Here is a 21,728-nt window from a genome sequence, read left to right as displayed (position 1 = left end):
AAAAGGCTCTTAAGTCTTGAATAGAGTACAAATGTTAGTGAAGTTGTAACCAGTAGTATGTTACTATTTGCCCAAAGTCTATGGGCTATGTGAACCTAATAAAAAAAAAAAAATATATATATATATATATAGATAGATAGATAGATAGTGTTTGTATATACATAGATAGTGTTTGTATATACATATGTTCTCTTTTTGAAGGTAATGGAAGTGAGACACTTTATAAAGTAAGAGAAAGCAAATCATACAGAATCCTAAAACCTTTTACACCACATGGTTCCTTGTAATACATTCTTTGTTGCTAATGAAATTATATACACAGTGACCAGGGAACAGACATTTTTTATTTTTTGCATTTGGACAATTATTTTATACAGAGCGGCTTAGGTGGTAATGAACATGTAACATGTGACCTTACGGTCTATCCGGTTCCTCCATTTTGTAGCACAGCAGTAGATGAGTAGAACGTTCTCCTTTGTAACTCCTTCTCTCTTGTTAAGGTTAATGGTGCAATGTAAAAAGCCGTTGAAAGTTTCAGAAGAATTGATCCTCAAGTATCAGAGCAAGAACCAGTACGTCCCCACTGCTGTCCTGGATGGTGATCAGGAACCCGATCCTTACGCTTTTGTGGATGGGGATGTGGAATTTGTTTTCTCTGATGCCAAAAAGGAAAGACAGGTCAATGAAAGAGAAGTTGGAAAAAAGCATAAGGTATGTTTGGTTGTATTAATTTGACCCCTTATTGACCCCTTTAAAGTGTGCCTGTCAGATGCATCCGTCTTAGGCAAGTGACAGGGAGCCACAAGAACACGCACCTCCCCCAGCTTGTTCTTTATCAGACCCCAACCCATAACTACTGATCAGTGTCTCTGTCCTTGTTCTTTCGTCGCATTATCCATTCAGTAATATGGCCTAGTTTGGTACTTAAACTGTGTTAATGGGGTTCCCCTTTTATCACCTGCACATGGGATAGGGGAGAAGTGTGTGATCTCTTGGGGTCCCACTACCACAAAATTTCTGTCAAAAGTACCATAAGATCCAAGCTGACTTTTTGTCTTTAATCTGGGTGTTTGTTCCATTGTTGGTCAGAGCTGATATTGTATTGAAGCGATTCTTGTGGCTCTAGTTGTTTGTAAACCTGTCCGTGTTAGAGTGCTGGATGAGGTGGTCGGGTCTCGGCTTAATGGATCTTTCTCCAGAAGACACCATTGTTATAGTAAGAAAGCAATTGCGGTGTAGAGGATAGGTAAGAGGCCTCCCCAACAGAGATCATGGATTAATAAAGTGTCGTCTTACATAAAATACAGGCCCATAGTCATCAGTCTCATCATTTGGGTTTTACAGGCCCCACTGTTGGTCATATCGCTGCCCCCCCCCCCCCCCCCCTCCCTGTTCCTTTTAGAGGAAACACGTGTGCTCTGGCTTTTCTATCGATGCTTCATGTGTTGTGTTAATGTTGTATCTTCCTTCTCAGGCAGATGATGGAATCTCTAATGTTGCTGTTTTAGCCCAAGAAGGTGAAGACGCGATGTCCTTATTCAACCCATCAGTGAAACAAGGTGAGACATGGGAACCTTTCACTAACACACATGCACATAGTATATTATAAAAGCAGATCTGCCAGGTGTGTTATGCTGCCTCTGATATGGAAAATACTGTCAGCCATTGAGCTGTATACACCAGCTCATGGGGTGGGCTTGGGAGACAGCAGAGATCGGCTGCCATGTGTAGCAGACCCCCGGAGCTAATCCTGCTGTCATCTAGTGCCGAGACGTGATCACAGCATTGAATAGGCTGAATACCAAGTGCCTGATTGGTACCCCACAACATGATTGCGGGGTGCTGAGGGGTCACATTAGCAGCTGTAGGTTTATATTTGCCTCCTGTTGCTGCTGATGTGCTGGCTCAAGCCGAGTCTTAGCAGAGCCCTGGTCTATGCAATGCTTCACAATTGTATAGGTCACTTGTATAAGTAATCAAATAAAACACAAGCTGTAAATATTGGTAATGGCTCTAACCTGCAGCTCACTTATACTGTAACCTGCATGGCGTAAGGACAAAATCCCCCAAAGTTTGCTAAATCGCCATTTCTTCTTCAGTTTGGCTGTACGTTTTATAGTAAAAAGTCATGAGAAAGTACAAAAATACAATAAAAGCCCTCGTATGGCTGTCTGTAGAAACCTAGAGGAGAAAAAATGAAAACTTAAAAGTAAACGTGGACATGAAGGGGTTAATCTTCTGGGACTTTAGTATTCTCATGCGTGACAACTGTCACCAAACGTTGCCCACCATACAGTGGCTGGGGGTCCGGAGAGTCGCCTTGTGGTTACCGATGTGTCTTGTCTTCCAGATGCGCAGAGATCAGCGGCTCACGCCCGCACGGCCTCCACCAGCCTCTTTCATGAGACCGATCTCGTGGTCTCCTACACGGATTTGGATAACCTCTTCAACTCTGATGAAGATGAGCTCACGGTATATATATATAGTTCTATGTAACCGCACTCTAAGTATTAATCTTCCATTCCTAACTCTTCTATGCTCCTGTTCTGTGTTTTCTCTTAGCCTGGCTCTAAAAGGGTTCTTAACAATGACGACAAGACCAACAGCAAGGAGTCAAAGTCTGGGAACCTGGACCCCTTGTCCTGCATAAGTAATTGTTTATATTTCTATCTGGGATTGTGGGTTTGCTTGTAACATTAGACCATTGGTCATTCTTGTATATTACCTCGGAATGGTTTGCAGAGATGTGATGTCCCTGTGGGCGCTGTGCCTGGAGCCATTGGCAGAGGTCTGAGAGAGGAAACGTATTGTGGTGTGCCCCTCTCACTAGTAGGGATGAAGAGGAGGCGTTTGATGCAAATCTTTGTATAATAATCGTATATCAAGTGCAGACATTTGTTTAAGCTCCTATTTCTATTAACTTCCTAGTTCACAAGGAGCCACATTTGTGTTCCTGAAACCCCTTAGACCATCTTCTATAACTCCCCCCCCCCCCCCCCCCACACACACACACACATATATAATAATCCAAATGACTTCATGCAAATTCCATTCTTTTGTAGGTACAGTGGATCTTCATAAAATGTATCCAACGCCGCCTTCTTTGGAACCGCACTTGGGCTTCTCGCCTATGAACATGAACAACAAAGACTATGGGAATATTGACACTACACCGGGAGGAACGACGCTCGATGGAATTGCTGCCCATTTCAAAATAGAAGTTGATGAAGGATTCTGTAGCCCAAAACATTGTGAAATTAAGGTGAATGTTTAACCATTTCTTTGACGCTCCGGCTCGCAGCCATACACACACACACACACTCTTTTTGCAGAGGGAATAAGCCGCTGCCAGGCTTATGTTGAAATCTTACCTGGTCACCTGTAATGTGTATATTTTAAAGACCCACTTCTGTTACTGAGGCAAAGCAGTACCATGTACTTTATGCCTCTTATTTGTGCGCTGCTATGAAAGGTGACAGATTCACTTAACTGCTGAAAGAGTCTGTTGTCTGTGTTTCACTTCCCATATTGCCGAGACTGTTAGATGCATATCGTCAGAGGTTTCCCCGAGCTCCTGATCTGCTGCATGCTGAAGCACCTTCCTTCCTATCGCTGACCTTGCTTGCAGCCTTCTGTCAGTCTAGCAGGGTCCGATATGGAAGCCAGGAGGGTTTCCGGCTTGCCGCAGATCAGGAGCTCGGGAAAGACTCTCTAACACTTTGCACTGGAGGCTAAAAGCATTTTCTACCTTCTGGAAATTCAGATGGATATATAAAAGGTACCATGTGTCTCCTTGTCCTTACATCTATTCAACAATATCAGACGTTTGGAATGTGAATTACATCTGACAGATTTATAAAACTTTGTTACACAAGTAAAACCTGGGATTCTTTTACCTCTTCACAGGATTTCTCCTATGTATACAAACCTGAAACATGCCAAGTCATGGTGGGGTGTACCATGTTTGCTCCTTTGAGAACACTTCCAAGCCAGTGCTTGCCACCCATCAAGTTCCCAGATGAGTGCATTTACCGTCCCAGTTGGACTGTGGGGAAACTGGACCTGCTCCCACCGGTGCCCACAATGCCTTTCATCAAAGATGGGTAAGTTTTCAATTTAAGACAATCTTATTTGTAAGCGGTAATTGTCATGATGAAGAGCACTGCCGCAGCCGATGCTGGGAATCTGCATTTTCCTGGGCACAGCCCACACATCAGCCATATCAGTTAGGATTGCACCTGAGCATTGCACACGACTTGTGACATGCCCAGGGAAACGCGGCGAGCTTCTGACTATTCTTTAACCCTCTAAGGACGGGGCCAATTTTCGTTTTTGCGTTTTCGGTTTTCCCTCCTTGTGTATATAAGGCCATACATACATACGTAGCACTTGCATTTTTCCACCTAGAAACCCACATGAGCCCTTATCCTTATTTTTAGCGTCACTAATTGTACTTTGCAATGATGGGCTGAATTTTTGCATAAAGTACACTGCGAAACCAGGAAAAAATTCAAAGTGGTGAAATTGAAAAAACAAAAAGCATTTCTTTTATTTGGAGGGTATTTGTTTGTACGCCGTTCGCCCTGGGGTAAAACTGACTTGTTATCTATGTTCCTTAAGTCGTTACGATTACAACAATATGTAACATGTATAACTTATATTGTATCTGATGGCCTGTAAAAAATTCAAACCATTATTACAAAATATATGTTCCTTAAAATCGCTCCATTCCCCGGCTTATAACGCTTTTATCCTTTGGTCTATGGGGCTGTGTCAGGTGTCATGTTTTGCGCCATGACATGTGCTTTGATTGCTCATATACGACTTTTTGATCGCTTTTTATTACATTTTTTCGATGCGACCAAAAATGCGCAATTTTGCACTTTGGGATTTTTTTTGCGCTGACGATGTTTATCGTGCGAGATCAGGAGTGTGATAAATTAATAGTTCGGGCGGTTACGGACGCGGCGATACCAAACATGTTTATTTATTTACTTTTATTTAACCTGGGAAAAGGGGGGTGATTCAAACTTTTATTAGGGGAGGGGGCTTTTTACTAAAATTTTTATTTTATTTAATTTTTTTTACACATATACTAGAAGCCCCCCCTGGTGTTAGGGTTATTCCCCCCTGGGGGACTTCTAGTATATACACTTTGATCTCTCATTGAGATCTTTGCTGTATAGTAATACAGCAAAGATCAATGAGATCGGCACTCGTTTGCTTTCGGATGCTGCAGCCGAAAACAAACGAGTTCCGAGCCGGGGTCGGCGCCATCTTGGAGCGGTCCCCGGCCGTCACCACACACTGAGATCGCTCCTCCAGGACAACGTCCCGGAGGAGCGATCTCCCCCACTAGACACCAGGGAACAGCTGCCTCCGGTATTCGGAGGCAGCTGTCAACTTTGACAGCTGCCTCAAATTACCTTATTAGCGGGCACGGCGATCAGACAGTGCACGCTAATAGCCGCGGTCCTGGGCTACACGCGGCACCCAAAATCGTGGCGGTTCAGAGCGGGGTCGTCGTGCGGCCCCCGCTATGAACGCCCCCTAGGGACATATGACGTACTGGTACGTCATGTCCCTAAGAGGTTAAAGTGTCACTGTCGTGAATTTTTTTTTTTGCAGAAATCAATAGTCCAGGCGATTTTAAGAAACTTTGTAATTGGGTTTATTAGCCGAAAAATGCATTTTTATCATGAAAAAGCTGTTTGAAGCTCTCCCCCCTGTCTTCATTGTTCTCCTATGGAGAGAGCTAAATAAAAGACCAAAACAGGCCAACGAAGAGTTAATCTACAAATCCCTCACCCTTTATCTCCTCTGACAGTCACCACTGACCTCTCTGAGCTCTGATTACAGCTGTCACTCAGCTCTGTGCCTGTAATCCTCTGTTATCTGCTTTCTGCTCCTCCCCCCTCCCCCCTCTATAGACCAGACTGGGGACGTCTGATGCAACAAGTCACAATTTCCTGATTTTTTTTTTTTTGTAGTGGATGGAAAAGAGGGGGGGGGGGGGACCTGGGGAAATGCTTTTTAAATGCAGATAATGGCAGATTTGGCTAATAAACCCAGTTACAAAGTTTCTTAAAATTGCCTGGACTATTGATTTCTGCAAAAAAAAAAAAAAAAAAATACGACAGTGATAGTGTGTGCACATTTTTACCTCTGAGATGATTAAATCTGCCAATGCTTTTATATGGCTTCTTGTGTGGCGCTGCCATAAATGTCCCAGATAGGAGTCACCAATTTAACTGCTCACAATTGTATTTTTGTGTCTGAACTAACCTTCTTTTCCTCCTGCGTTCTTAGGAATATCTCCAGTGTCAGCAGTGCAATTGATCAAGAATATGTTCAGACCTACACACCACAAACCCATACGCCATTTGGAATGTCCAATAGTGCCCCCCCAAGCAATGGTGGAGCCGGCATCCTTCCTTCTCCTGCCACACCACGCTTTTCCGCACCCACTCCACGAACGCCAAGAACACCTCGTACCCCGAGAGCAGGTCCAGCCAGTGTTCAGGGGTCCGTCAAATATGAGAACTCGGATCTATACTCTCCAGCCTCCACACCGTCAACATGCAGACCCTTAAATTCAGTAGAACCAGCAACCGTTCCCTCCATACCGGAGGCTCACAGCCTCTACGTCAACCTCATCCTCTCAGAATCTGTCATGAATCTTTTTAAGGATTGCAATTTTGATAGCTGCTGCATTTGTGTTTGCAACATGAACATTAAAGGTGCCGATGTGGGTGTGTATATTCCGGATCCCACCCAGGAAGTGCAGTACCGCTGTACATGCGGCTTTAGTGCGGTGATGAATCGGAGGTTCGGTAACAGCTCGGGCCTCTTTCTGGAGGATGAGTTGGATATAATTGGCAGACATACAGAATGTGCTAAGGAGGTGGAGAAACGCTTCGATGCCCTTAGAGCCGCAGGAACTGATCTTGGGGTCATAAAGGATACAGAGAAGATGCCAGATGAATTAATACTACTCTTACATGAACAGTGCACTAACTTATTCTCGCCGTTTGGAATTATGGATGAAGAGCCAGCAACAAAAACCAGCATTGTCAATTATGCAGCTCGCGTTGAGGAACAAGATTGCTGTAATGATTGTTACTTGGCGCTGGAGCACGGACGACAGTTTATGGATAACATGTCCGGCGGCAAAGTGGATGAAGCGCTAGTCAGGAGCTCCTGCTTACATCGCTGGTCTAAAAGGAATGGTAAGCACCTTCTGGATTTATGCCCTATGACTTCCCTTTAAGCTCTTACACTATTCTATTATGGTTCACAGGAGCTTAATAAATGCCCAAGATCCTGCGATTATGTCTACTAACCCTGACCTGCCCACAGGTCTGGTGATGTAAATGTGTGACCTCATCCACAGGTCTGGTGATGTAAATGTATGACCTCATCCACAGGTCTGGTGATGTAAATGTATGACCTCATCCACAGGTCTGGTGATGTAAATGTATGACCTCATCCACAGGTCTGGTGATGTAAATGTATGACCTCATCCACAGGTCTGGTGATGTAAATGTATGATCTCATCCACAGGTCTGGTGACCCGGGTAAATGGCGGCATAAAGATGTGAGGCTGTTTGGGTGGTTTGACCTGTGGTCAGGATTGGGTTTGTGGCTGTAATACAGGTGTATAAGTTCCCGTGTTCTGCACTTGTGAATCTGCCTTCCTCTCCAGCTGCGGACGGTGCTGTGTTAGTAGTTTGTTGCCCTTTCTGCCATATAACATGACGGCCTACTGCTCTACACAATTTTAAAGTTGTTTTGTAAGGTGGTTTATTTTGTTCTTATCCATTGAATGAAAAAGTTTCTGCTGTTCTGTTAGACATATATGTTACTGCTTACAGCCATATTGTATGGTCCCAGCTACATGGATTACCTATGGCAGCCCATACACGGTCCTCAGTTTACCACTGGTTCTATCACACAGGGTCATATTTGGCTGCAGACACGGGTGGATGGGCAGGTAAAACAATTGATGCCTTTGTCTTTGCCGATGGGGATTTGCAGAGTTATAAAATTAACTTTTTTTTTTTTTTTTCTTTCTTATAGTGGTCGCCACATACAGTGGGCATGTGGACATTTTTGAGCTCCACCACCTTATGCGGTGACCATACCCGGCGTATTAGACAACCCCCGACTGCTGAGAAGATTTTTGGGGATTAAAAAGTCATTTTATATGCTGGAAAATACTGTATATAAATGCAGCTGTCAAAACTGACAGTGATTTTAAGCTTTTATGGGATATATTAATATTTTAAGCCAATTTTTTTGTCTACACTTTTGTAGTCCTCCTAGAGAAGACAATGCAGCACCCTGCGTTCTGTTACCTTTGCTGCAGGCAGGATGAATTGGTCACCCCGGCGGGCAGCCGCAGGAGGCTGTACTGACAAGGGAACGGCGCCCTGTCATCTTGGTGCTATGAGACAATCTCCACCACCAGGGCGGTGGCGGCCATGTTATTGTGTAATTGCAGCGGTCATAACCAGCAGCTGAGATGCAATTACAGGTCCCTGCTGCTGGCTGCCACTAAGCAGCTGACCCCCGCCGGTCAGTGACTGATGGGCTATCCTGTATATATTGGCTGAAAACCATAGAATAACCTGTGTCCATCCACTCGTGGTTACCGTGATGTTTTTGCATATAGCCTAGTGACACAGACATTGGTTCTAACTTCTTGCACCTTATTTCCTGAAATCTGTGACGTCATCCAGAGCAAAGCACAATAGTCTGCTCAGTGATGTGTGATATATAGTCGCCGACCAGCCATTGATTGACAGCTCTCTGCCTATACTGTATGGGGACAGAGTGTTTGCCTACAATATATAACCAGACTGTCTACAATAGTTTTAGGCTACATTCACACATTCCTGAATTATCCAGGATTATCCGTATATTATGTCCACAATTTTTATCGGCCATTCACACATCCAGCACGCATGGTTTTCTGTGCACCGGACCTCGGAGCTCCCAGCATCATCATTCGTTATGTCGGGAGCTTCAAAACTGCCTAAAAGTTTGCGCTAGTTTCCCGACTTTCAGTACACGACACTTGTGCGAGCTCCTGACATCATAGTTATAATCCTGGGAGCTGAGATGTCCGGTGCAGACGTGTGAATGACCATTAGTCCACGATCCGCAGAAATGTGTCCGTACTCGCCGCGTCGCCCAATAGGATTCAATGGGCCCTAAATTTGTCCAAAATTGTGTATCCACAGTAAGGGTTGAACAGTGTATTTTCTGGAAGGTCTGACTGTAGCCTATAAGGCATTTATGAGGCACTTGCCGCCAGCCCCGTCCACACCAGACGGAATAAATAGCGGGACTGCAAAAGTGTTAAACAGAAAATAAAAAATGCAACCGGTAATAATTTCCAGGGTCCTTTTTTAAAGGGGTTTTCCAGTTATAACTTGTCCCCTAGCCACAGGATAGAGGACAAGTAAGAGGTTGCGGGGTGTCTAACCTTCATACCCCCCGGTGATCTACAGACCAGCCCCGGCTCTTTAGTCTTTCCGTTATGTGGCACTATAAGGCCCAGGCGTAGGTGCGGTGCTGGTGTTCATTGACAATATCTTTGGTTTCTTTTCCAGCGGTGGATTCCAGTAAGCAATGTTCCCAGGACATCCTGCGGATGCTTCTCTCTCTGCAACCTGTTCTGCAAGATGCTGTTCAAAAGAAGCGAACTGTTCGGTCGTGGGGCGTGCAGGGTCCCTTAACCTGGCAGCAGTTTCACAAAATGGCTGGCCGTGGCTCGTATGGTAAGTAGATGTATGACCTGTAGTATACAAGCATGGTGCTAGAATGTGGGCGCTAGAGCAGATAGATTGTGGTAATATGGATTAGATGGATGGAGGTTTCTTGCAGGTCGGCTACTAGTCATGGTGTGTGAGATTGCTGCTTAAGGCCCTGGGACATGATTATCAGCCTTACTTGTGCGATAATCAATTAGTGTAATAGGTAGAGATGAGTGAACCTGGAGCAGCTGGAGTCGATCCGATCCCGAACTTTCAGCATGTGATTAGCGGCGGCTGCTGAACTTGGATAAAGCCCTAAGACTATGTGGAAATCATGGATATAGTCATTGGCTGTATCCATGTTTTCCAGACAACCTTAGAGCTTTATCCAAGTTCAGCAGCCCCAGCTAATCACATGCCGAACGTTCGGGTTCGGAATGACTTGAACCCGAACCCGGTTCGCTCATCTTTAGTAATAGGACATGTTAGACGACAACGATCAGCCAATATGCAAGATGTCGACTGATCGTGGACTTTCCTGACGATGCCTTGTAATAGGAGCGGTGACTGCAGATCTAAGGATCGCCCAGGCTGCCGCTCCCCGTATAATAGCACAGGCAGCAAGCGGGGAACAAGGGGGAAGTGAGCACTGACCTGACAGGTGGGTGCTCACTTCCCCCTCAGTATCGTGTGGCCCTTACTCTGCTCCTTGTAGTTGTTGACAGAATTTTTTTGTGTCTTTAGGAACAGATGAATCTCCAGAACCGCTGCCCATCCCCACCTTTCTGGTTGGATACGATTATGACTTTTTGGTGCTGTCTCCCTTTGCTCTGCCGTACTGGGAAAGGCTGATGCTGGAACCGTACGGCTCCCAGAGAGACATCGCATACGTGGTGGTGTGCCCAGAAAATGAGGCTCTTCTAAATGGAGCGAAGAGTTTCTTTCGGGATCTGACTGCGATGTATGAGGTAAGAGAATCATTACATTTATCAAACCCTTTGTACATGAAGGCTCAATGTCTTCCCTAAGGGGTGCAGAGTTTTCCATAGAACAGAACATCTGGAATCATTTGCCGCTGGTTAGAAAGTAACGTGTAAACACACAAAATCAGCCTCTTATTTCTCATCTATGAGCATCATTAGGCTGTATTCACATGTGGCACGTAATTCCACAAACGTGACATTTATACATACAGGGGGACATTTATCCGGAAAGCCATATGAGTATGCCTGTATTGAAGCCTTGCCTCCTCTAATATGGCCAGATTCTGAGAGAGACACACACACACACACACACACACACACTGTTTGAAGCCTAAAAACTGGCAGGTGAATGAACAAACTGTGTGTGGATGCTTGCGCTGCCGGCCTGATTCCCCCCCCCCCCCAGGTGTGCGCTGCCGGCCTGATCCCCCCCCCCCCCCCCAAGTGTGCGCTGCGTTTCAGCTTTGCGCTGTGGGGAGGCGCTTGGTGGCCCTTTTAATGCGTGGTATGTGTGCCTGTACCCTAAAACCTCTTATTTCTGTATAATTGTATAGATTCGGGTTTGTTCTTCATGTATTTCTTCATTCTGCATCTTGTGTTTCAGTCTTGCAGACTTGGCCAGCATCGAGCGATTTCCAAACAGCTGACAGACGGCATCATGCGAGTTGGCTCCTCTGCATCCAAAAAGGTTTCTGATAAGTCTGTTGCGGATTGGTTTTCTCAGGCAGCGAGCAGCAGCAATGAGACCTTTTCCAAATTGCGATTATATGCGCAAGTGTGCAAATATGAATTAGGTAAGTTCTCTCTGCAGATGTGACGGATTTTACATGGAACTATTGGGGCATCGTGTTAATATGGATGTTACATATACGTAATTGCCTGCCATGTGCATAACAATGCAGAATGTACTGTAGCAGCATCCGCAGTGGTGGTGGTAGCGTCTGTGGAGCTGCTCACCTCTTCTGCTACGTATGACGCAGGGTAGACATCCAGTGGTGTGCATTGTGGCCGCCCTCAGCACCATTCCGGTTTGCTGCTCCTGTTGACCTGATCAGCCACTTAGATGGTGCTGAGGACACATACAGACTGTGGAAGCCAGGGGAGCAGGCACAGCCAATGCAAGAGCCTCCATCTTTAATTCCCATAACTGAGATGCCTTGATACAGCTGCTTCCCAGGGAGCATCACTATGACAGTCTGATCGGTGGGACTCTCTATTACAGCGACTGCACCTAGATTGTAGGAGATAGACTGTGAACGCTCCAGTAACTTATCATATATAGACAGTGATGTTACTGGAGCTTCCCGACAGATTCCTTTAAGAAAGCCACTAACAGATACCAGTAATGGCTTCTGCCACCCATTGGCTGTTACGGTATCGGTCATATGTATTCTATGACATAACCAAACCTCCTGAGGAATAGACCAGCGTGTTGTATTATCCTGGGCCTCTGTGGGCCTTGTCTAGCATGTACATTTAGGGTTTTCTGGTATATACAGTAAAATAGAAGCAAGATGTGAGAAGTTTTCTTGGTACGAACACCGTTGGCATCTCAGCAGACGGAATTATTTGGACAACATAGATGCAATTGCCAATAACCACGTAATAGCTATGATAGAAGTTGTTTTCTAAATATGCCGTTTTTTTAAGAATATGTTCTATATGTTTCTAAATCCTTTCATCATAAGGCACCATTAACCCTCTAATCCTTATTTCTTGGCTTTTCTCTTTTTTTGCCCACATTCTGTCTTACAGGGCCGTATCTTGCTTCTCAACCACTGGATAATTCTTTGCTCTGCCAACCAAACCTTGCCGCTCCTGTGGTTCCGGTCGTTTCTGCTCAGCCTCCTCCTGCAGGCAATGCTGGCAACCCCAGTACCCCGTCATCCATACCCTCCGCTCCACCAGCGAACCCATCCACTACTCCAAGCAGTTCTCTGCCCACTACAACCGCACCAGGCCTTCCTGCTCCTGCAAATGGGACGAACGCCTTACAGGGAAGCAAAACCACAAACTTTCCTCCCTATGGGAGCATAACCAACTCCACTAACGCTGTCCCAACACAAGTGAGTTCTGTCCCCAACAGTCAGATGGGACAGCAGCAGCAGAACCTACAGCCGGCGACTGCAATGTCAAGTGAGCAGGCGGCAGCGGTGGCCGCATCGGAGGTTACGGAGAGGTGAGGGCTGCACGGGGTTTATTTCCACATCTTGCAGGACACAGCAGAAAATCCACAGCAAACCCCTCTCACCATTTCATGGAGATTTTCTGCTGTGGAAAGTCCTGCAGCATGTTTAGAAAGTGGGTCTGAAATTTTGAAAGCAAATCTGTTCCCTCCTGACTCTCTGCTGGCACAGCCAAATATATGTCAGTTTAAGCATTCAGGACTTGGTTGCCTGTCTGTGTTTTCATCTTCATAAAAATCTCCTGAATAGTGTCAAGCAGGCAGGGCCTGGCGTCCCTAGCATCACCACATTCACGGTACTGTAGTATAGTCTGCATCAGTCAGGTATACTGGTGCTAGCGTCAGGGGGGTGCAGCAGCACCAATAAGGTAGAGCTAAAAATGTAATTTTATAGATTTGCTTTAAGGCCTAAAAAACTATTCTGTATATTGTATATAACTCAATGAGCCTTTTGTTCCATCTGTTATTTAGCACCATGGATCGGGATAAGGTCGGAGTCCCGACTGACGGAGAGTCTCATGCCATCACCTACCCACCAGCCATTGTGGTTTACATTATTGACCCTTTTACTTATGAAAATAAAGACGAAGGTTCAAATTCCTCAAGTGTTTGGTCCCTGGGGCTTCTCCGCTGTTTCCTGGAAATGTTGCACATTCTTCCACCGCACATCAGGAACACCGTTTCTGTTCAGGTATCTTTTTTTTTTTTTTTTCCCCCTTCTTTTGGATAATTTTTTCTACACAAATATTTATTATAATCCTGTGCGTCAGTCCTGTCCGTGGTCACAGTGTTACTATATGCACATAATGGCTGTTGTATTCCGTCACTGGTGATACACGTTATATTACTCGCACTCAGCAAGAACTCTTATTCACATCTGTAGATGCCGCTGACCGCAGTGACCAGGGAAGCCGCACTGATATTTTCTTTCATCTCGAAGAACAAAAATCTCTATACACATAATCTGTCTACAAATCGGCCCGAGTGATTATTCTAAACTAAAGTATTAAAATTGCCATTTTATTTTTTTTTGTCGTCTTTAGATTGTTCCATGCCAATATCTTCTCCAGCCGGTGAGACACGAGGATCGGCAGATTTATACTCAGCATTTGAAATCCTTAGCGTTCTCTGTGTTCACGCAGTGTCGGAGGCCGCTTCCAGGCTCCACAAATGTGAAAACCTTAACTGGATTCGGGCCTGGTTTGGCTGTGGAAAATGCTTTGAAAAGTCCAGAGGCAAGTGTAACTCCGCTTATTTCTCAGAGACCCTCTGACTATAGCTAAGAGTGTGAGAGCTGCAGACCTCCATCGTATATAGTTACTGCTGAATCGCCGTTCTTCCTGTCGTTTAAAATGACTTTATTTGAGAGCGTTTTCAATCTCTGAGAATATAACTCAATATAACTCAATATAATTGCTTAAACTTATACTTTTATTTCTTTGCTTATTTGTACTTGTTTTTATAGAGGCCGGAATGCATTAAACTGTACACGCCACCATTTATTCTGGCCCCCGTCAAAGATAAGCAGACCGAACTTGGCGAGACGTTTGGAGAAGCTGGCCAAAAATACAACGTTCTCTTCCTTGGTTACTGTTTATCTCATGATCAGAAGTGGCTCCTGGCGTCTTGCACAGATCTCTATGGCGAATTATTAGAAACCTGTATCATCAATATTGATGTGCCAAATCGGTAAGGGGAATCTTCTACCGAGCTGCCAATGTTTTTGCTTTCTCGTGGTGCTTAGTGTTCCGCACGCTCGTCCGGGCGAGAATGTCAATGGGTTTTGGCTTTTAATTACAGAGCTCGGCGGAAAAAAGGTTCTGCTCGCCGCAGTGGTCTCCAGAAGCTTTGGGAGTGGTGCCAAGGACTCGTACAGATGAGCTCTTTACCATGGAGAGTTGTAATTGGCCGACTGGGAAGGATAGGGCACGGGGAGCTGAAAGGTAAGCTTCAGCGAGGTTTACTAACATCCTGCCGCACCGTCACCCAGCGTGGTTACTGTCACTGACTAAATGTCTTTATGTACTTGGTTCTGTACATTCACAGATAATTGGTTTAATCTTTATTGCTCTTGGATTATTCTATCTAGATTGGAGCAGTTTGTTGAGTCGTCGCAATTTGCAATCACTGAGCAAAAGATTGAAGGATACATGTCGAATGTGCGGCATATCGGCGGCGGATTCTCCCAGCATTCTTAGTGCTTGTTTGGTAGCTATGGAGCCACAGGGTTCATTTGTTATCATGCCAGGTAAGAAAACTACACGGGGCTATAACAATGGGCTCATTTTATCCAACTAAGATCCCCATCCCCCCCCTTCATTCAGTAAATATTTGCTGTTCAGCGTCAGGAGCACGAATATTTAAACAGTCTCAGATCTCCTGGTATCATAATGAATCATTTATGTCGGGAGTTTCTGGTCCGCAGTATATACAGTCCATGTGCAGATCGTGTATTGCGGGCGTGTAGTCGGGTCATCAAAATATCAGTCAGGTCCAGACTTGTCCGTAATATTTTCATCCATAATACAGATGCAGAAATGTAACCTGCTTATGAAACTGGCCGAGGGCCCATTCACACGATGGGGAAAAAAGTAAATCTAATGCAAACAGCCTTTGTCTCTGATCCATTGTCACCTAATATGTAACTTTTATTTCTTTATGTGCAGATTCTGTGTCGACTGGCTCAGTGTTTGGCCGCAGCACTACGTTAACCATGCAGACTTCACAGCTTAATACACCGCAGGACACCTCCTGCACCCATATTCTAGTGTTCCCTACATCAGCATTTGTGCAAGTGGCGTCTGTAAATAACACCAATGAGAATATCTTCAGTACAAATAACGGTAAGTATTTAGCTTTGGTACAAGCATAGTCAGAGGACAGCTGCCCTTATGTAGACGCCGGTGAGTCTGTGACCGACTCATTTAGTCACATAGTAATATAGTTACACAAACAGTGGAAAGAGACAACCTACATTGGCATAAACATTAGCCCCGCTGCAGAACATTAGTTGGACTGTGACGTCATGTGACCAGGGATGTTCTGCTTACTTGTGTTCTCTTCCTCTATGGTAGATGGGTCAGACGGGATGGGGATTTTCGATGTGCTTGATACACCAGAAGATTTGGATCCAGATCTTATAAACATCTTTCCTGCATCGCCAAGTGGATCCCCCGGCCATTCTCCAGGATCTCATTACCCCCATGGAGGTGATGTTGGCAAGGTAAATTAATTTAGGTATAAAGTGTATTAACCTGTCACTAAAGGAAGCACAAAAAGCCGCCAGATCTCCGGTTTAAGTATGAAAGGAACTTCCATCTTATTACTATAATCTCAACACCTTATAGCATTTCCATAAAGTCAGAGTCTCCCATTAAGCAGTCTCTGAATACTGCGACCTACCTTATGGTATTATTATACTGTTACCTAATTCTATAGTCATCTGTTTTATGGGAAGTTTCTTTCGCCCTCCGTAAATCTATTACTTATTTCCCCATTTTTTTTTTCAGGGTCAAGGAACTGATCGACTTCTATCGACAGAGTCTCATGATGAAGTTCCCAACATCTTACAACAACCATTGGCACTAGGGTACTTTGTTTCCACTGCCAAAGCCGGTCCGTTGCCTGACTGGTTTTGGTCAGCATGCCCTCAAGCACAAAATCAGTGCCCGCTGTTTCTTAAGGTAAATGTCTAGTTAGTAACGTTTTACATAGAAAGCGGCTTTCTTTCGAAAATAAGATCTTTACACCTAACGTTGTGAAGTCGTCCCGCTGAGGAAGTTAGATTTGTGTAACCTGCTGAGAGTTCCCCTGTAAGGCACCCCTTGAGTCAACCTTAGGAGCTAAGGAGGTGAACATAAATGAACACTTTAGAGTACACCCTACCTGACCATGTGACTACAGAATTGTCTAATTTACACGAGCTCAGATTGTTCTAATCAGATATAAGCCCCCCCAACAGTGGCTAACCCCTCAAAAAGCCATTTGTTTCCTGAGAGAAATCCAAGGATTGTTACATCGCCACCGCCGGCCTTTATGCATCTCTGAGAAACTGGTCACGTTTTTTGCAGAAAGTCTGGTTGTATCTCTTACATCCCCAAATGATGAGGATTTTGGGAGCAAGACTAAGACGTGCGTATCCTGTTCCTGCCTCGTAATGCTGGATTCACACATTCTGCTTTTCAGTCCTTCTGGTTATTACACGAACACCAGGAGTAGCGGCAAACGTGCGGCAATGTAGTAGTCTTACCTCTGCTTTAGGCTGCGTTTACACACACTTATCTGACAGATTTTTGAAGCCAAAGCCAGAGACTAAACAGAACAGATCTTAAAGGAAAGACTGAGATTTCTTCTCTTTCCAAAGCCATCCCTGGCTTTGGCTTCAAAAATCTGTTAGGGTGTCTTTACACAGAAAGATTTATCTTAGTCTGAAAGGCCTCTTGGCTTTGGGTACAAATGTAAATGGGCCTGCGGCCTGTCAGAGCTCCCTCATCCACAATAATAGTTCTGTGTGTGGAGGGAAATGTTTCTTTAATCAAGTTTGTATCAACAAAGAAACCCAGTCCAGCATGGCCGATCCCGGTGTCTTGTCCTGCTACATTGTGACCCTTCTGTGTTTCAGGCCTCTCTGCACCTTCATGTGCCTTCAGTGCAATCCGATGAGTTGCTGCACAGCAAACACTCGCACCCCCTGGATTCCAACCAGACCTCAGATGTCCTCAGGTAAGGAGCGGGTTCTGGGTGTTGGGGCGTCGTACACTGAAGATCGAAGTAGGCTCATGTGTATTCAATCATTGAACGAATGTTCATCTGCTTAAAGAGAATCAATTAATGTGATTTAAAAAAAAAAATTTCATTCTTTCGTTAAATCCCAGCATGCTGAGGGGTGGGATCGGATCCCATGATGCTTTGCCCGCCGCTCCTTCAATACACTGTGATCTCGTGCTGTCTAGTGCATTACTGTGTCCCTAATGTGTCTCTAGAAGTGTCCCTAAATCTAACTATAAAAATACAGATTGCCTTTGCAGTCTATAATACTTTACCTGATCCTCGGTTCCCTGGCTGTTCCGGTTGGTGCCGCCATCTTGGTGACTTTACTGCGTTCCCGCGGTGTGTTCCAGCTCAGGAATGCAGTGATGTCCTCAAGATGGCGGCGCCCGCCGATACAGCCAGGGAACAGAGGACCAGCTAAAGTACTAGAGCTAGAGACACATTAGGGACCGTAGATAGGTGAGAGGTTCTCTTTAATGATTGTTCCGCTAGTTCAGTCACATGTTAGTCGATGCTGGAGACATTCACACTGGTCACTTACGGTCAGTGACACCATGGGACAAGGATAAGCTGTCTTACTGGGAATGTTCTTCAAGCAAAGATGAGGTTTTCCCTTCAGCTGTTGTGCGGCAGATTATTCTGTGTCATTGGCTAAAAAGATCATTCATAGTTGTATTTCACCTAAAGAACATTCCCTTTAGTTACGTCCTACATCATCTTCTGCTTTAGTCCAAGAACAGCATCTGGCTGGCTGTGCTACTATTAGTATGAACGGTGTTGGTGCTGGATACAGTACCGGGTGACCAGTCCAGCGAGGGGCAGAGAGGCGGATTCTCTAGTTAGGACACTTGAGCAGCTTGGCACCAACTCATTGACACTTAAGCTGGATTAAAGCCAGTGATTTTCTAAGTAGGTAGGATCCAGTTAATTGCTCTCTAACCCTGGCGACAGCTCTTACACCGATTAGGTCATCAGAGGGATTTGTGGCTGCGATGGGTCACACCAACAAAGATCCATGGATTGTGCCGCATTGTAAAAAGCAAATGGGGTTTGGATTTTTTTTAGACCATCAGATTATAACATTTGTGGGTCCCAGCACTGGCAGCCGCAATAGCCGTGTAGCCTGAGCCGTAGAGCTGGCCGCTTCCTTTTAATAAGTGTAATTCCTTTATATATTAATGGCAGACGGTATGGTGACTGTGCTCTCTCTTCTGTACCACCAGGTTTGTTTTGGAACAGTACAACGCCCTCTCCTGGCTAACCTGTGATCCTGCAACTCAAGACAGGCGTTCGTGTCTGCCGGTTCATTTTGTGGTGCTGAACCAGTTATATAACTTTATCATGAATTTGCTGTGATATCAGGAAAGCTGTAAGGAACAAGAAACCATTTTGTATGCGTTGCAGGACCCTGAAAATCCTTCTAGTTTTTACCTGAAGCCACTCGGTACTCCTCGGGCAGCCGCTCCAGCAATCTGCGGTTCCATCCTCGCTAGGTTTTAATAGAATGGACAATTTTGGGTTTTTGCTTTGGAGCCAGTTGTTTTTATAGTCTGGTTGCGCCCGGCTTCTCGTCTCCAGTATTTGCCCCAGGATGGTATCTACCTGCCGGCACCGAGCGGTGCGAGAGCTGGGGGGGCCCTGTACTAATAATGAGGCGCTTCAGCTTCACAAAGGTGTTGTGTGGATTCTAAACCTAATATACAGAAAATGCCTGCATCTCTTATTTATTGTAAGTTTTTAAATGTGTAAATTGTCTTATATTTCTTAACCTCTTTTATAAACAGACATTTTCCTAGAAGGTTTATACCGCCTTCTTGCTTTAAAGCAATTGGTTTAAAAATCTATGTACTCGTCTTAATTAAAAGTTGCAGTAGGTTGCTTTTAGAGTATTATTTTTTGTAACTGGGTGGGGAGACATTAAACCCTTTGTATTGTTGGCTGTACAGATAACTGGGCGGGCGGGTGGGTGGGTGGTCGGGGTCCATGCCATTGTGTGTGGGGGATTTACAGCTAAGCTGTAGCAGCAGAGTACATGTACAGGAACAATCTACACTGTGTTTATACATTTGAGAAAGGTACCGGGTCTTAAAGAGATTTTTTTTTTCTTCTTTTTAATAATCGCACCTCAGCAAACCTAATGGCAATATATCATGGACTCCGGTAGGTGGATTAACCTGCAGTGACAAGAAGTGCTCCGGGTTCTGTCATTCGGTTCGGGGTTAAATTTGTTGCAACAAACAGCATTATTTTATATTTATGAGAGCTTCTATACACCCTTCCCCCCAATTGTAGTTTTGTTTTTTCCCCCCTCCCCTTTTCCCCATTTGTGATGGCTGGGTAACATTGGATGCAAATGGGGAAAACTGATGACTGTCTCATTGAATCTTAGACCTAGCTTGGCATATGCCGCGTGGTGATGGACGCAGTCATCGGGGGGGCTCTCCATGTGGTGTTATGGTGCAGTGTATATAGATTCTCACATTGGTTGGGTGATAGGATCCTAATGTTTTCTCAGAACTTTATCATTTGCAATCTGTATTATCTTGAAGAGTTTCCTCTATTCACACAAGTACTTGGAAATAATTGAATTGTATTCAGAGAAACCTCACTACTTCTTCTTCTTCTTCTTTTTAAGTTTGTAAATACAGAGTATTTACCTTTACCGCTCATATAGTTATATGGAGGAATCCAGTCTGCATTTTGCGTATGTGTGTGTATATATATACATAGATATATATATATAAAAAATATATATATATAAATAAATATTTAAGAAGAGATGAATTTTGTTTAACACTTGGTGACAAAAGCTTTCAGACATTCTTTCAAAAACCGTGCAATCAAAAAGTATTTTACTTCAGAAATCTCTATATTTTTATTTTTTGTTTTGTTTCCTAAAGGTAATTTGAATGCCGCAGGAAATACGTTGGCATTTCTCTTACTTAAGATTTCTGTGGGATAAAGATGTTTTCTGATGTGTTGGAAATTTTCAATCTGTAATTAAATCAGTCATATTTTTATTCATTTTGTATATGCTTGCTGTTATTTACTTCCTGTGGTGATGAGGGAGGGGACCGCTGCCCCGTGTGTGTGTATTACAGTAACAGTCCAATAATCTGCCATCTTTATGGAGCATCTCTGACCATACCCATTTATCTTGGACAGACCCTCTAAGTGCCGATATTGAAGAGTACTGTATGTGAAATGTCTTATGTCTGAGTCAGTGTGTGATGTCTGGACAGAAAGTTATCCTGGGGTATTTTATACTATATGGTTGTGTTATGAGTGAAGTGGCTTCTGCTTATATAAGAAGCTTCAGTGCTTTCTGATCCATTGTACAATTAAAGGAGAAGTCTGGCAAATCAAACCTATGTTCAGCCTTGTGAAGCAGCTGTCCTTTTATCAAAGTCTAATGTTAAAGGGGAACTCCAGATATCCCATAAAATGTGTAAAAAAACATAGGTGCACTCACCCATTCCCCATTGAATGTCTGACACATTTCCCATCTGGCTACACTGCCCTTTGCCCCAGATTTCCCCAGATTAAAACTTTTACAAATGATCCCAGCTTTACATCATGGCACCTGAATAGTAACTACATCTCCCAGCATGCATTGCACCTCAAAACAAACTGCCGGGTACCTGCCCCTGTCTTGAAGTCATCGGCCCGCTACTGGCTTGATCTGCTTCTGCTTTGCATAGTAAACACAGTATCTATTCATATTTATTTCTAGGTATAGATCTATTCATCTACATAGATTAGAGAAAGTGAAATGAAACAATAGTGTCTCCTTTCCCCTATATTGCTTAGGAGAGGTTGCTGTTTCCCTGCCCTTGGCTAGGTGATCACTGTGGGCGGGGTTATGGATGAAACGGCTTGCCTGGCAACAGAGATCATGCGACCTCTATCTCAGAAGGAGGAGGAGCATAGAGGACTGGAGACAGAGTGGAGAAGGCAGGGAGGACTTTCAGCAGTGTCAGGATGTGCTGCAGACAAACTGCCCAATTCATGTAATCGGAACCTATTACA

General features: G+C 44.4%; 1 protein-coding gene across 1 annotated transcript in view; it reads left to right on the top strand.

The window, feature by feature from the left end:
• The window catches only part of MED13 (mediator complex subunit 13), a 45,302-nt gene extending 25,650 nt beyond the window's left edge, over positions 1-19,652 (top strand). Inside the window, exons 10-30 of the mRNA XM_069971786.1 lie at positions 501-711; positions 1,475-1,559; positions 2,351-2,472; positions 2,563-2,650; positions 3,063-3,262; positions 3,907-4,103; positions 6,310-7,229; positions 9,618-9,785; positions 10,506-10,729; positions 11,349-11,538; positions 12,500-12,923; positions 13,401-13,620; positions 13,973-14,164; positions 14,395-14,618; positions 14,730-14,872; positions 15,019-15,177; positions 15,596-15,772; positions 16,004-16,152; positions 16,439-16,612; positions 17,551-17,651; positions 18,923-19,652. Coding sequence (XP_069827887.1) covers positions 501-711; positions 1,475-1,559; positions 2,351-2,472; positions 2,563-2,650; positions 3,063-3,262; positions 3,907-4,103; positions 6,310-7,229; positions 9,618-9,785; positions 10,506-10,729; positions 11,349-11,538; positions 12,500-12,923; positions 13,401-13,620; positions 13,973-14,164; positions 14,395-14,618; positions 14,730-14,872; positions 15,019-15,177; positions 15,596-15,772; positions 16,004-16,152; positions 16,439-16,612; positions 17,551-17,651; positions 18,923-19,055 — 4,501 coding nt within the window. The 3' untranslated portion in view covers positions 19,056-19,652. The remainder of the gene's footprint in view (positions 1-500; positions 712-1,474; positions 1,560-2,350; positions 2,473-2,562; positions 2,651-3,062; positions 3,263-3,906; positions 4,104-6,309; positions 7,230-9,617; positions 9,786-10,505; positions 10,730-11,348; positions 11,539-12,499; positions 12,924-13,400; positions 13,621-13,972; positions 14,165-14,394; positions 14,619-14,729; positions 14,873-15,018; positions 15,178-15,595; positions 15,773-16,003; positions 16,153-16,438; positions 16,613-17,550; positions 17,652-18,922) is intronic.
• Positions 19,653-21,728: the final 2,076 nt, after the last annotated feature.

This window comes from Dendropsophus ebraccatus, chromosome 5 (assembly GCF_027789765.1).
Source record: "Dendropsophus ebraccatus isolate aDenEbr1 chromosome 5, aDenEbr1.pat, whole genome shotgun sequence".
Classification (NCBI taxonomy): domain Eukaryota; kingdom Metazoa; phylum Chordata; class Amphibia; order Anura; family Hylidae; genus Dendropsophus; species Dendropsophus ebraccatus.
The sequence above is the reverse complement of the archived record's forward strand: the minus strand, read 5'-3'. Positions and strand labels throughout refer to the sequence as shown.